The sequence below is a fragment of the Aquarana catesbeiana genome, linkage group LG01 (genome assembly GCF_042186555.1).
Source record: "Aquarana catesbeiana isolate 2022-GZ linkage group LG01, ASM4218655v1, whole genome shotgun sequence".
Lineage (NCBI taxonomy): Eukaryota > Metazoa > Chordata > Amphibia > Anura > Ranidae > Aquarana > Aquarana catesbeiana.
Window position 1 is genome coordinate 544280258 of NC_133324.1, and position 16552 is coordinate 544296809.

At 43.0% G+C, this 16552-nt stretch overlaps 1 protein-coding gene across 4 annotated transcripts in view; it reads left to right on the plus strand.

The window, feature by feature from the left end:
* The window catches only part of MFSD12 (major facilitator superfamily domain containing 12), a 262723-nt gene that overhangs the window by 232154 nt on the left and 14017 nt on the right, over nt 1–16552 (plus strand). The window contains exon 10 of one of the 4 annotated variants that reach the window (XM_073595179.1): nt 16148–16200. The exons of the other annotated variants lie outside the window; for them this stretch is intronic. Coding sequence (XP_073451280.1) covers nt 16148–16173 — 26 coding nt within the window. The 3' untranslated portion in view covers nt 16174–16200. The remainder of the gene's footprint in view (nt 1–16147; nt 16201–16552) is intronic. 4 annotated transcript variants of the gene reach the window in all.

Here is a 16552-nt window from a genome sequence, read left to right on the forward strand (position 1 = left end):
ATGTTGTTCCAGAACTGTGAAGGCTTTTTTAGATGATGTTTGGTAAACTCTAATCTGGCCTTCCTGTTTTTGAAGCTCACCAATGGTTTACATCTTGTGGTGAACCCTCTGTATTCACTCTGGTGAAGTCTCTTCTCTTGATGACTTTGACACACATACACCTTCCTCCTGGAGAGTATTCTTGATCTGGCCAACTGTTGTGAAGGGTGTTTTCTTCACCAGGGAAAGAATTCATTGGTCATACATCACAGTTGTTTAACGTGGTCTTCCGGGTCTTTTGGTGTTGCTAAACTCACCGGTGCGTTCTTTCTTTTAAAGGATGTTCCAAACAGTTGATTTGGCCACACCTAATGTTTTTGCTATCTCTCTGGATTTGTTTTGATTTTTCAGCCTAATGATGGCTTGCTTCACTGATAGTGACAGCTCTTTGGATCTCATATTGAGAGTTGACAGCTACAGATTCCAAATGCAAATAGCACACTTGAAATGAACTCTGGACCTTTTATCTGCTCCTTTTAAATGGAATAATGAGGGAATAACACACACCTGGCCATGGAACAGCTGAGCAGCCAATTGTCCCATTACTTTTGTTCCCTTAAAAAGTGGGAGGCACATATACAAACTATTGTAATTCCTACACCGTTCACCTGATTTAGATGTAAATACCCTCAAATTAAAGCCTGAAAGTCTGCAGTTAAAGCACATCTTGTTTGTTTCATTTCAAATCCATTGTTGTGGTGTATAGAGCCAAAAAGATTAGAATTGTGTCGATGTCCCAATATTTATGGACCTGACTGTACTTACCTATGTTAATGCAGTATTGGTCCCCCACCAGCTCTAAGGCTTAGAACCAAGCGCTCAAACACCCCTGATCGCTTGACTGTACCCACGGACTCGATGTCCACCGGTGTCCCGCGATTGTATCATGGAACGGCAGAATGGGGAGATGCCTATGTAAACTAGGCATTTCCCTGTTCTGCCTAGTGACAAGACCTATATCTACTGCTCCCTGTCATCGGGAGCAGTGATCGCTGTCATGTCTTAGGTAGCCGACACCCACCCCCCAGTTAGGATCGATCCCTAGGACACACTTTTTTTTTTTTTTTTTTTTTTGCCACTCAGCTTACTTTAAGTAGTGAGACAACCATCAACTTTTCCATTCATGTACGTCTCTCTTTTCCTTCACATCACTGTGGCTAATTTTCATATCAACTATAAAATTTGAATTAAACTAGGAAGGGGTAGGAACGATACAGATCTCCCATAATGTAGCATTCTTCCTGTCTCAATATAGGCCCCTCCCTTCTTTCTCTTTACCCTCCCTTGTATATAAAAACCAAGAGAAAGGAAAGAAAGAGATAAATTAGAAACAACAAAAAAAATGAAAAGCTATACAAAAAAACAAAAACAACCTTTGTTCTATTATCTCAATAACTCTTTTCCCTTAATAGTTTACACCATTTCATCTCCCCCCCCCCGTCCCCCCCCCCCCCCCTCCCTTATTCCCCTGGTGTACATCCTCTTCCCATATATAACTCTACTGATACCTAATTTTCTCAGCATAACTCCATGTTTTTTTAAACTCTCTCCAACTCTTCCATTTATCTTTCCTTCCCTCACCCCCTTCTTCCTTGCTACCATAAAACCTCTCCATGGTGTAGGTTTCCTCCACGGCATTTATCCACTCCCAAATCTGTGGGGATTCTTTTTCTCTCCAATTTTTGGGTATTAGTTTTTTTGCTGCATTAATTAAATGAGGCACCAACGAGGCTTTATATTGTTTCTCACTTTCCTTAATGCCGTGGAAGAGCACCGACCATGGTTCTTTTTTCACCTCCTTGCCCGTAATTTTTTGGACCATACTCAAAACTTTTTCCCAATATTTTTGAATCTTCGGACATTTCCACCATATGTGTGCCATAGTACCTATTTCCCCACATCCTCTCCAGCATTCTGCCGATGATTCTTTTTGGAATTTACTGGCCCTCTCTGGTGTTATATACCACCTCACTAAACACTTATAATTCATTTCGGTTGTTTTAACATCTATCGCCGAGCTGTGGGTAAGGTTCATAATCTTTTTTATCGTGTTAAATTCAACCAGTGTCCCCAAATCCTTTTCCCATTGTTTGATATAACTGGGCTTCTCTATTTCGTCTTCATCTAGTAATAATTTATATAATTTTGATATGGTGTTTTTTGTGTTTTCTAACGTGCATAGTTTTTCCAATCCCGTCAACTCTTCTCCTGATCTTATAGGTTGTGGTAGTTTTCTAATAAATCTTTCTAACTGTGCATACCGCCATCCATTCATCACCCATGTTTCTGTATCCTGTTGCAACTCGTGCATTGTTTTAATTTTCCCCTTTTTCATTATCTCTCTTAATTCCACCTTATCTTTCTTTATCCATTTCCCCCCTATACTTACTTTCCCCGGTGCAAAAAACTCATTATCGTTTACTCTTATAAGTGGTGAGTTGTAAGTCTTATTTAACTGTTTGTAAGTTCTATCCCACATCTTAATTACCACCCGTGTTAACCCATGTGTATTTTCATCTATCGTTCTGTGTTGGGGGGGATTCCAAATAATTGCTCCTAGCTGTGCCTTACTATAAAATTTTTCCAGATTTACCCATCTTTTTTCTTGATTATCCCTTACCCATTCTATCGCTCGTGACAAGATTATTGCGTTATAATATGTTACAATATCCGGAGCCGCCAAACCCCCATTCTTTTTTCCTTTTCTTAGCATCTTTAAAGATACCCTCGGTTTTTTATTTTTCCAGATTACATTTGTTAGTATTGTTTTTAGTTTTCTGAGGTAATATATTGGTAGGTCTATGGGTAACATTTGGAATTTATAAGTAATTTTTGGAAGCAGGGTCATTTTTATGGCGTTTATCCGGCCTATCCAAGAAATTGGTCTAATTTGTATTTTTTTACCCTCTTTTCTGATTTCATCCAGTAGGGGGATGTAGTTCCCTTTATAGATTTTTTCCAGGGAGTTAGCTAGTTTTACGCCCAAATATTTTATTTCTTTTTTCCATATAAATTGAAATTTCTTCCTCAAATTTTCCTCATCTGCTTTTCTTAGGTTTATGTTTAGGATTTCAGATTTTCCCATATTTATCTTAAAATTTGAGAGCTCTCCATATTGTTCTATCGTTCCAATTAATTTTGGCAGGGTACTTTCTGGTTTAATTATATAGAAGAGCACATCATCGGCAAATGCCGATACCTTGTGCTCTTCATTGCCCACTTTTGGTCCTTTAATATCGGGGTCATTTCTTAATGTTGCAAGAAGGGGCTCTAATGAAAGGATGAAAAGAAGTGGAGACAGGGGGCACCCTTGTCTTGTCCCTCTCCTCATTACAAAAGTTTCTGAGAGTACCCCGTTGATGCTGATTGCTGCTCTCGGTTGTCTATACAATATTTTTATTCTTTCCAACATCCTTGGGCCTACTCCCATTTTTTCTAATGTTTGGAACATGAACCCCCAGTCTACTCTGTCAAACGCCTTTTCAGCGTCGCAGGACAAGAGTAGACCGGGGGCCCCGTCCTCTTTTATTTTTTGTAGAAGGAGTAGTGTTCGCACCCCATGGTCCTTCCCCTCTCTTCCAGCCACAAACCCTGTTTGGTCAGGATGGACCAATGAATTCATTAGCCCCTTCATCCTTTTTGCCAATATTTTTGCATAGATCTTTGTATCTGTATTTAATAGTGATATGGGTCTGTAGCTGGAGCAGAGGGTCGTATCTTTTCCTTCCTTTGGGATCACTGTGATCAAGGCCGTTTGTGCCTCTCTACTCAGTTTACAATCTTTTCCTAACACATTCATATACTGACACATCTTCGGAATTAAGATATCCTTAAATTTTTTGTAGTAGATTGCAGTAAATCCGTCTGGCCCTGGACTTTTTCCTTGTGCTGCCTCTAGTATTGCTTCCTTTACTTCTTCTTCCGAAATTGCTTCCTCCAGGGCTTCTCTATCTCTCTCCTGAATCTCGGGTATCCCTGCACTCTTTAAAAATTCCCTTATCTTTTTTTTTTTCTTTGACCTTTCTTGCTCCCCCTTATGTTCTCCTGCATACAACTCTTTGTAATAGTTTCTGAATGCCTCTCCTATTTCTTTTGTTTCATAAACCATTGAGCCCTGCTTAGTCTGTATCCTGCCTATGAAATTACGAGTTTTTTTTTTCTTTAGCATTCTGGCCAGATGTTTCCCTGTTTTATCCCCCCACTGATATCTCTCTTTCTCAATTAGAAAGTATTTTTCTTTTGTTTTCTGATCTACCAGTCTTTTCAATTCATCTCTTTTATCTATCAACTTTTGATATATTTCTTTATGGAGTCCTCTCATTTTTTTGTGTTCTTGTTCGATGTTAAATATTTCAGTCGTAAGATTACCCATTCTGTTGTTCCTTTCTTTTTTTTTTCTGGCTCCCTCTTTTATTAGTATTCCCCTTATGTACACTTTATGGGCCTCCCAGACCACTGCCCCCGAGACGTCTCCAGTTTCATTTATCCTAAAATACTGTTTGAGTTCCTCTTCCACCCTTTGAATCACCCCCTCATCTGACAGCAGATCCTCATTTATTCTCCATAGGGGGGTTTTTCTCTGCATTTGGGAGATGCGCAATTCCATTACTACAGGGGCGTGGTCCGACAGTGTGACGACTCCTATTTTTGCTTCAGTGGCCCTCTCTAGCCACCTGTGTTCCAATAGTATGTAATCCAGTCTGGAATACGTCCGGTGTACAGGGGAGTAAAACGTATAGTCTCTTGTTCTACCATTCAAAATTCGCCATATATCCACCAGTTGGTTCTCGTGTAGTTTCTGTCTCAACCTTCCAAGTTGCACGTTATTCGTCCCCTGCACACCGGACGCACTATCCCACGTTGGTTCTAGACACACATTAAGATCCCCCATCACTATCAGACCCCCTTTCCTAAAATTTGTTAGTTTCTCCAGTGTACTTATCAGGAATTTTACTGTGTTTTTATTAGGGGCATAAATACTTGCAATAGTGCAATCCAACTCTCCTAAAGATCCCTTTATAAAAAGGAATCTTCCTTCCGTATCCTGCATTCTTCCATCTAATTTAAATTGTACTTCTTTTGCCATTCCTATTGCCACTCCTCTTGCTCTATTAGATATTGTATCTCCATAGTACCATGTCGGGAAATTTTTAGACCATAATCTGCTGTTCGATTCATATGTCAGATGAGTTTCTTGCAATGACACTATTCCTGCTCCCTGCTCTTTCAGTTCTCTTAATAAGTTGTATCTTTTAGAGGGTGAATTCAGGCCTTTAACGTTATATGTCAAAAATTTAAGAGTTGTCATGTTTGTCCCCTACCTGATAGCTACGCTTCTCTGGCTTAATTTGAGTTATATATGTTTTTTCCCTTTGCACCTTGTGTTCCCCCCCCTCCTTCCCACCCCTCACCTCTCCCCCCCCCCCCCTCCCGCCCCCCCCAATTCCCTCCCCCCCCACCCCCCAATTGGCCCCTCTTGGCCTCTAAAGTCATCCAGGATCTCCATCTGAGCCCTTTCTGAACCCCTTAATCAAAAGGTGGAGCTCCAGGTATTCAGCTTCTTCCCACTCCTTAGATTAGCTATTGGAGTGGGGTGGCCTGCCTATTCCATTCTTATCTTGACTTGATTTTCTTCTCTATTATTATCCCATCCCCCCCCCTCTCCCCCCGGCTGGGGACTTAGTAAGTCCCCTAATCTTCTGGTGTCCAGCCTGGTAATTCCGGAATCTGAATGTCCAGCTTTTTACAAAATTCTTCTAATTCCTCCGGGAATCGTAATTTAGCAGACCTCCCTTCCTTATATCCTTTCAGACAGGCCGGGAATCCCCATGTATATTTGATGTTTTGTGCTTTCATTAATTCCAATAGGGGTTTCAGCAATCTTCTTCTTATTAGGGTTTCTTGCGCGAGGTCTGCGTAGAACTGGATTTCTACTCCCTCGACCCTAATTGGTGGTTTTCCTTTCAGATTCCTCCAAATTTCCCATTTGTCTTCATAGAACCTGAATCTAACGATGATGTCCCTTGGTCTTTCTGTCCTTGCTTCCCTGGCGTAACCCACTCGGTGTATCCTTTCTATCTTTAGACAGTCCTCCCCTTCTCTATTAATCAAGAGCCGGAGAATTGTGGTGATCCAATTCTTCAGATCTTCATCCTCTTTTTCTGGGACTGAGCGAATCCTGATGTTCTTCCGTCTATTTCTGTTCTCCTGGTCTTCCAGCTTGTATAGTAGCATCTTTTGATTTTTCTGTGTTTCTTTCATTTGCTGTCTTAAGCTTTCAATTTCTTGCTTTTGTTTATCAGTAGTTTTTTCCATATACTCCACTCTTTCTAATAAATGTCCCAGATCTCCTCTCAGATTTTGGATCTCCATTTTTATCGAGTTTTCCATTTTCCAGAGCAGGTCGCTCATCTCTCCCTTGGTTAGTGTGGAGGTCCCTCCTGCTTCCCCATCAATCCCACTTACGTCCTGGTCCCCCTCTGTTGATAGATCGTCTCTAGAGTGTTCTGGGGTGTCTCCTGTTTTTTTATCAGATCCCTTTTTTTTTTCTATTTTGTTTTGGCTTTGTCTACCCAACTCCATACTCCTAGGGCTTGCTCCTTGTGTCATATATTGTTTTAAGGTACTGACTGTTGGTTTATCTTTATCTTTTGGGGATTTGGGGGCATTCCCCCTTGTTACTTTCGTTGTATTTTTATTCATTTTATCTCCCTTTTTTGGCCCCCTAGTTCGCTTCCCCAGCCTGGTTTTCTTAATTTCCCTCCACTTCCGTGAAGGGAGGCCCTAGGACTTAAAAAGTCTATTTAGAGGGGTTTTTGCAGGTAGTGGGGTAGGAAACGGACAAAAACAGGGGGGGAGGGGCAAGGGGCGGGGGGGTGGCTTGGGGGTTCCACGACTTAATTGGTTAACTCTCTCCCTTCTGGCTTTCTCCCTACCAGCATCCCCCCTTCCCCTTCCCCTTTGGGGGACTTGTATGGTATATGAAGTAGTGTCCTTGTTACTGTTATTACTAATTGTTCCTCTATTTATGCCCCTTGGTTTAAATTCTAGTGATGGGGGGTTTTACCAAGTTACCGTCCTTTTCCCGCTCCGGCTTGTCCACTTGAGTTAATCCACCCCGTTTAATTGTGGGCTATTTTTTCCTCACACACACTTGGTATATATAGGGGGCAACCCCACAATCAGAAAGAAACCTTTAATAGTCCGTGTAGTTGGTTGCACGTCTCCCTTATTATTGCACGAACCTCCTTTTCTAGTAACAGTCAAATGTTCCAACAATGATCAAAAAGCATTACCAACCGTTCAGAGCACCATTAAGGACACCAACCAATAGACAGTTGTATACTTCACTCCATTATTGTTACCTTATTTCTGCTCTTCCTTGGAATATTTCTTCCCCTCTCATAGGGTAGCAATACTTACAGTCTTTTTAGGGTTATTTCATTCATCCGGGTGGGGGGGCATGTTGTATTCCCGGAAGGCCGGGGGGTGGAGGGTTCAGTATCTCGCCGTGCCAAAAGTCAGTCCTGCGTGCGCTGTCCCCGCTGTATCAGATGATCTCCAGCATGTCTCCCGTTCCGTCTAATCGCGCAACGGCGGCTGCTATCTCTCCTCCTGCGGGGGGACGCTGCCTCTCATCGCGCCGCCTGTATACCGACTGTCCGCGGCTTCAGCGTCTCTGCGTCCTTCTCTGATCTCGGCGGCCAGCTGACATTCCAGAGCTCCTCCCTCCGTGACGGACGTTACGTCCTCACGTCTTCTCCTCCCATCCCGTACGGAATGGCGAGTCCTCACTAACGATTGATTCTAAGACGCTATCCTAATCGGGAAGCAGCCGAGTTGTTAGAGTTGGGTTTTTTTGATCCCTAGGACACACTTAACCCCTTGATCACCCCCTAATGTTTAACCCCTTTCCTGCCAGTGTCATTTACACAGTAATTAGTGCATTTCTATAGCACTGATAGCTGTATAAATGACAATGGTCCCAAAATAGTGTCTAATGTGTCTGCCATAATGTCGCAGTCATGACAAAAATCACAGATCACCGCCATTACTAATAAAAAAATTAACAATAAAAATGCCATAAATCTGTCCCCTATTTTGTAGACGCTATAACTTTTGCACAATATACGCTTATTGCGATTTTACCAAAAATATGTAGAATACATATCGGCCTAAACTGAGGAAAAATTTATATTTTTTGGGGATATTTATTATAGCAAATAGTAAAAATATTGCTTTTTTTTTTTTCAAAATTGTCGCTCTTTTTTTGTTTATAGCGCAAAAAATAAAAACCACAGAGGTTAATCAAATACCACCAAAAGAAAGCTCTTTTTGTCGGAAAAATTTTGTTTGGGTGCAACGTCGCACGACCGCGCAATTGTCCGTTAAAGCGACGCAGTGCCGTATCGCAAAAAGTGCTCTGGTCAGGACAGGGGTAAATTCTTCCGGGGCTGAAGTGGTTAAAGTGTATGTTACACCAATAGTTTTCTTTGCATTGGTTCCTTTGTGTAAAAAACTTGGTGATCCTGCCAGTCCCCCTGTTTCCCCCTTCAAAATTGACCACATTGGGAACGTAAGCACATCCTTCCCAGCATGGTCACTTTGCTTCTTTAAATTCTACTTGGCAGCACATTTGCTTATATTTAAGGCAGAGTTCCGCCTAATTTTTTTTTTTTTAAGTCAGCAGCTACATATACTGCAGCTGCTGACTTTTAAAATAAGGACACTTACCTTGTCCAGGACGCCCGCGATGTCGGCACCTGAAGCCAACCCGTCCCTCGGCTCTTGGGTGGAGGCGCTGCCATCTTCGGTAAGGGAATCAGGAAGTGATACTGTGCATGCACGACTCGCTGAGCGATCTCACTGGTCCCTGCGGTCTTCTGGGACCTGTGTGTCTCCCAGAAGACAGCGGGGGGGGGGGGGGCGGAGAAGGCGCCGGAAGTGGCGTAGATATCTGTGGGTGGCTCAGCTATCTATGCCCGGAAGTGGGAGCAATGTACTTGTATTAGACAGGTATCTGCTCCCCCCTCCCCCTTGAAAGGTGCCAAATGTGACACCGGAGGGGAGGATTCCGAAAAGCGGAAGTTCCATTTTTGGGTGGAACTCCGCTTTAAAGTGATACGAACAACACACTGTTTAATTTACATTGTCACTTCTATTTCTGTATGTGGATGATGGCACTGTAATTATTTTAATTTTTTAATTGATATACAGCTATCGCATGACCCAGTCATTTCCCAGCCTGTCTGCAGGAAACATAAGAAGGAGGAGCTTCTAGTCTTCTGCTGCTGGTCACATATTCGAAATAAAGAAAAAACAGCCTTTGGAATACAGAGTAAACATAAATATTATCTAGCTGCTTTAAATTATCATACAAATATATATTTGAAATCATAGTTTTTTGGAAATAACATTGTGTGGACGGATTTCTGCCTGACCCAGGCTGCATCACGCCCCACCAACCTGTGTCTTAGAATAATGCCTAGTGTACCCAGCGGGTTGAACGAAAAACTTTCAGCTCTGGTTGGAGCCGCTGTACTAATGATCAGTTGTTAGTACAGCGATAGCTCCTGCTGTCCCATTGTGTTCTGACAAGGAGATGCCCCCGCCAGAACACTCTGGTCAGCGCTTTCAGCCATCGGCTGAGAGTACTGATCGGGAGTCAGTCGGCCACTGGTTTTCCAGCATGCATGTCCGACAGAAGCTGGCCGAACGTCTGTCGGACTGGCTGATATACACACGGTCCGAATTGTCAGTAGTTTTTTATTGAACTGGCTGTCGCCCAACATTCGACCTGTGTGTACTAGGCCTAAGAAGGAGGTGCTTCATCCATTAATCTTCTTGTAATATCCAGCTCCCATTGTGTTTATCTGGATAGTGGGCATGCAGGAGGGAGGGAGTGGGCTGTCAGTTACCATTGTGTATATGCACGCATGAGTATACATAGGCTGCTCAGATGTGATAGGGAGGAAATGCTCAGCATCACACCTCACTGAAAACTGAGCATGTTTAGAGTTGTCATACAGCTACAAAATCCCTAGCTGAACTGGGGACATGGACAGAAGGTAGAAATGCAGGATCAGCTAGGTATTTTGCAGAATACACAAAGTGAGTATGAACAGCATGTAACACACAATTTATTGATAGTTTTTTAGGATGTGGTTTTAGTGACACTTTAAGTGGTCAGACTTGTGCTGTCACCATGATAACCCTTCTTTGTTATCTGTTTATAGAAGTACAATAAAAAAAAAAAAAAAAAAACTGATACTTCCAGAAATGTTTGAGTTGATACCTTTTTGTTCTCTCCCTCTTATATTATTGGTTCACAAAACCCCTTCCCTTGTGCTATGGTAAAGAGTAGAGATGGACTTGGGCTGTTAGAAATCCCACATACCCGATCCCTCCAGGAAGCTGACACTACACATGGCTAATAATGGGCTGCGAGACATTTCCCAATCTGTGCGACTGCAGCCTGGGAAATGTCTCACTGCCTGTGATTAGCGGTGTGCAGTGCCAGTTTCCTGGCAAGATCGGGCATGTGGGACTTTGCACATGCCGCCCATCTCTAGAAAAGAGGGAGTGTTCTGTAGCCCTGTTCTAAGGTGACTTTGTTGCTTCTTCATGGTGAAGTATGGCCGAGTGTGGTGAAGCGTCACCTTAGACACGTAAAAATTAGGGGAAAGAAACTAAAAGAATAAAACTAATGCTGCCACTACATCTAAGGGCTGATGAACTGCAATATATTACTTTTTAGTTCTTAAAGGTGATCTTTGTGTTATTTGTGGAAGAAAGGCCATGTGCTGTTTTGTGCACATTGCAGCAAAGAACAATTTGTTGCATTTCGAATGGCACCCCGTGACACTAAAGTTGGCCATTAATGTTTTTTTTTTTTTCCTAGTTCAGCAATAAAAATGAACAGACACCTCTATCCATACAAACAAGGTGACTCTCAGCTGTCAGAGTGCACTGATCAGTGGGTCCTGATCAGTGGCTGATCTTACAATCAACTTCTGTCAAACAATTACACATGGATCAAAATTCTGCCAGTTACTGCTGAACCAGCAGAACTTTGATCCATCTATAGCCAGCTTAAGGCCCCACCACTCCAATGCACATGCATTGCAGAGCACCACAACACATGGTAATGCAAGGCATGTCACATTTCTTTTTGAGCATTTTGGTGTGTTACCAGCCTTATACGTTGAACTGGGCTGCCTAATGCAATGTAAGTTTTAGGCCTCATGCCCATGGACGTTTTGACAGCCGCTTTTAGGAGCGTTTTTCACAGCTTAAAAAAAAACCTCTACATGTTAGCCTATGGCCTCATGCCCACCAAGGAGCTGTAGGTGGCATAGGCACTTTTAACCGCTTGAGCCCCGGACCATTTGGCTGGCCAAAGACCAGAGCACTTTTTGCGATTAGCCACTGCGTCGCTTTAACTGACAATTGCACGGTCGTGCAACGTGGCTCCCAAACAAAACCAACGTGCTTTTTTCCCCACACATAGAGCTTTCTTTTGGTGGTATTTGATCACCCTTGCGGTGTTTATTTTTTGCGCTATAAACAAAAAAAGAGCGACAATTTTGAAAAAAACGCATTTTTTTTACTTTTTGCTACAATATCCCCAAAAAATGTATAAAAAAAATTTTTCTTCCTCAGTTTAGGCCGATGCGTATTCTTCTTCTACATATTTTTGGTAAAAAAAAAACGCAATAAGCGTATATTGATTTGTTTGCGCAAAAGTTATAGCATCTACAAAATAGGATATAGTTTTATGGCATTTTTATTAATAATTATTTTTTTTCTTACTAGTAATGGCGGTGATCAGCGATTTTTATCGTGACTGCGACAACATGGCATACACGTCGGACAATTTTGACACATTTTTGGGACCATTGGCATTAATACAGCGATCAGTGAGATTAAAAATGCATTGATTACTGTAAAAATGTCACTGGAAGTGAAGGGGTTAACACTATGGGGCAGTGAAGGGGTTAATGTGTGTCCTAGTAAGTGTTCTAACCGAAGGGGGATGTGGACTGTGCTGGGAAGCTAACAGATCGTCTATTCATACTCTGTATGAACAGAGGATCTGTCAGTTCTCCCCTCAGAGAACTGTAAACTGTGTTTACACACACAGATCCCGGTTCTCCGTGTGCCCTGAGCGATCGCGGGAGCCCGGCGGTGATTGAGACCGCCGGGCACTCGCGGGGGCGTGCACGAGCCCCCTAGTGGCCATGGAGCGAAGTGACGTTACATAACATCGTTTCACCCAGCCGTGCCATTCTGCCACAGTAAAACTGCGGCGGCTGGTCGGCATGTGGTTAAGCTCCAAAAAAAAAACAGGACCAGCGCATTCTGAGGCTCCAGTGCTAGAGCTGTAAAGACACCGGTAAAAGGTGTTAAACGTGATTTAACAAGGCTTAATGCTGTATACACAGCGTTAAGCCTCGTTCAACGTTTCTCTCCCTGTATTCAAAATCAATGGTTCCCTATGGGAGCCCGTTGATTTGAATAGAAGTCGCATTAAGATGATCCGACTTGCGGTGCAACTTGTGTGCTGAGAATATTAACAGGGAACTCTGCCAAAATGTAAACAAATTTTTTGCGTGAGGCTCCCCCCCAAAGATCCATACTAGACCCTTATCTGAGCACGCAGCCCGGAAGTACAGGAAAGGGGGGGACGAGCGAGCGCCTCCCTCCTGGATCATACCAGGCCACATGCCCTCAACATGGGGGGGTGGGTGCTGCGCCCCCCCCCACCCCAAAGCACCTTGTCCCCATGTTGATGAGGACAAGGGCCTCTTCCCTACAACCCTTGCTGTTGGTTTTGGGGTCTGCGGGTGTGGGCTTATCGGAATCTGGAAGCCCCCTTTAACAAGGGGGGCCCCAGATCCCGGCCCCCCACCCTACGTGAATGAGTATGGGGTACATACTGTAATGCCGGATCCGCCGTGTGCAATGACCTATATTGGCATGGGGCAGGGCCATTGATGACAAAATTTGGAGGCCACTCCCCTTGTGACGGCACTGCCTGGGGCATGATAGGGCAATGACATCACAAGGGGTGTGGCATACAAATTACGTCATCGGTGGCCCCACCCCATGCCAATATAAGTCATTGCACACGGTGGACCCAGAATTACATCGGGAAATCACATTGAATCAACAAAGGAAGAACAGAGGGAGAACACCCAGCAAAAGAGCGAGAAGACAGCGGAGAGAAGACAGCGCGGAGAGGGGAGAAGGACCGACAGAGGGAGAAGAGCCAAAGCTGCCTTACTAAAATACTTTAAACACCTGTGTAGTGTGTTTTTATTTTTGACACTTTTTTTTAGGTGAATGGGTAGGGGTACGATGTACCCCATACTCATTCACTTAGGGTGGGGGAACCGGGATCTGGGGGCCCCCTTGTTAAAGGGGGCCTCCAGATTCCAGTAAGCCCACGCCCGCAGAACCCAACATCCAATGGTAAGGGTTGTCGGGAAGAGGCCATTGTCCTCATCAACATGGGGACAAGGTGCTTTGGGGTGGGGGGGCGCAGGGCCCCCCTGCCCCGGAGCACCCACCCCCCATGTTGAGGGCATGTGGCCTGGTATGGTCCAGGTGGGGGGGGGGGGGCCTCACTCGTTCCCCCCCCCCCCTTTCTGACCTTCCGTGCTGCATGCTCGGATAAGGGTCTGGTATGGATCTTGGGGGGGAACCTCATGCCATTTTTTGGGTGTGGGAGGTTCCCCTTAAGAGCGGTCTGGTATTGTCTTGGAGGGGAGGAACCTCACGCTAAATTTTTTTTTTTTACATTTTGGTGGGGGATGTCCCCTTCAAGATTCTCGGCACACAAGTCGGATCATCTTGATCCGACTTGCTGTGCGACTTCTATTCATATCAATGGGCTCCCATAGGGAACCATTGATTTTGAATAGAGACAGAAACGCGGCTGAAAGCTAGCACGGCTAAACGCTCATTGACGCCAATGCGAACTGCGGATAAAATCGTGTTTAACGCCGCTTTTTTTCCTGACGTCGGTACTAGCTTACAGCTCGTTTTTTAAAACTCCCGTGGGCATGAGGCCTTAAAGTGCAAAAATAAACACACAAGCACATGCATTACTCAACACACAAGAAAGGTCTGACTAAATCCTTAATGTTGGTGTCCTTCACCTATTACTTGCCTACTGATCTGTCTGTTGTGTGTGTTTTTTTTTTTTTTTTTTCCTGCTAAAAAAGGTTTGGGTTTTTTTTAAAGGGTAGGCTAGAACGTGCACTTTGAGATCTCTAAGATCAAGAAAAGTACTACTTTGTAGTGTCCATATATACAGAATATGACCAGGTAATAAGAATTAAACTCTGCATATGGAACAAGAAAAGTGGAACTTGGTAACATCCATATTTTCTTAAAGTGGTCCTAAAGCCTAAACATTTTTTACCTTAATGCATTCCTTGAATTAACCTCTTCATGCCTAAGGGTAATAAATTCCTAAGCACAATTTTGCAATTTTGATATGTGTTAGTAAAAAACCGTGCATATCATCACAACTACTTTGTACATCCAGGTGAATTATACCGCAGATTTTTTTTCAGGACAAATTTTGCTTTCATTTGGTGGTAAATGTTTATAGCCATCTCCTAATTTTTTTTTTTTTAATCTTTTTTTTTTTTTTTTTTTTTTTACTATCGAAGGAAAACTGGCCCAAAATAGTAAAAAAAAAAAAATATATATATATCTATATATATAGATATAGATATATATATCTATATATATATATAGATATATAGATATATATAGATATATCTATCTATATCTCTCTTTAAATTTAGCTGTATATTTCTTGTTACTGCCATACCTACTACCAAAGCACAACCCAAAATAAATTCTCCCACTTCTGACAATCACAGCAATGCCACATACGTATTTATCATTTGTTTTTTGTACCTGTAGTACAGCCCAGAAGCAATAGTTAGAATTTCTCTTTTTTTCTTTCTTTTTTTTTTTTTTTTTTTTGTCCTACCTATAAAACACTGACACAACATGACACTGATGCTAATTTAAAAAACAAACCCTGCCCAACATATACTGACCTTTGACCCTGACCTTGATCTTTGACTTTTACCTAACCGAAACACTAACCATGGCACTAAGAGCCCTTTCACACCGGGCACCAGCGGTAAAACTGCGCTATTTTTAGCGCCGCTTTACCGTCCTCTTATCGGCAGTATTCGGCCGCTAGTAGGGCGGTTTTACCCCCTGCTAGCGGCCGAGAAAGGGTTAAAACCACCGCAAAGGGCTGCTGCAGCAGCGCTATGCCGGCGGTATAGCCACGCTGCCCCATTCATTTCAATGGGCAGGAGCGGTATACACACCGCTCCAAAGATGCTGCTAGCATGACTTTTTTTAGCGTCCTGCCAGCGCACTGCTCCTCGGGCTTTCACACTGGTGTGTGAGGAGCGGCTCTTGCAGGGCGCTTTGAATGCGCTATTTTTAGCGCTGTATCGTCTGCAAAGTGTGAAAGGAGTCTAACCTAGATCAAACCTTGATCTAGGTTTTTTTATTTTTTTTTTCTCTGCACGGAAATAGAAAGATACATTGCATCTTTCCTCTCCATTCACAGAGCGCGAAAGACACGGGCGAGCTTCACAGTGACTGATCACTGTGGTAGCCAATCAGAGGCTACCACAGTGATCAGGTGAACCAGATTGAGTGTTCTGGGTCCCAATCGTTGGTGTGGGGCCCAGGGCTCTCAGTGAAACCACGGTGCTCCCAGCAAGGGAGATACACATATATGCGGCCCATGGAAAAAAGGCCGGTGCAGTGGGGCCTCATATGTTATGTTGGCGGGAAGGGGTTAAGGTAACATTTCCAAGGATTTCTCGTATTTGTGATTCTAATAATGATCAATGAAATGACCATACACTGCTTTTTAGATTTTCCTCATAGTTTTGTACATATTACTGGACTTGCATTCCTTAACTTAAACATTTATCAACATCTCAATAGCTAAGACTTAGTAATCTTCTTTTTTTTTTTTTTTTCCTATTTTAGTTAAAAAAATGAAACCGTTTAGAGGCTTATTTTATCTTCAGTCAAAATTTTGTTTATTTCTTTTTAGGTGTGACTAGAGTGGGAAAGGATTAGAACCTGGAGATTTTCCTTTCTGCCCTGGTGACAACTTTTTGGCTTCTATTCTGTGTTAACCGCCAATGCAGTTTCTTAAACGTTCAAAGTGCAATAAATAGCTTTGCATACACTGTATAGTTTAGTATATGTGCTTTAATGTGCAGCTTTTTTTTTTGTGCTTCAAAGCGTCACATTTTTATAATCTGAGTTGCCGCTCAACTGCTTTGCACTTTGCAGGGTCAAGAACTGCAGAGTGGCAGTGAGTATCCTGTGCCAGAATACTTTGTGTCCCATCATTTGGAACTTTTGAGAAGGCATGGGAAATAAAATAGACTCCCAGACCTGTTAGAACAAGTGGTGTGAAGGAAAGATGTGCTTCAGGTCTCTCCCTTTTTTT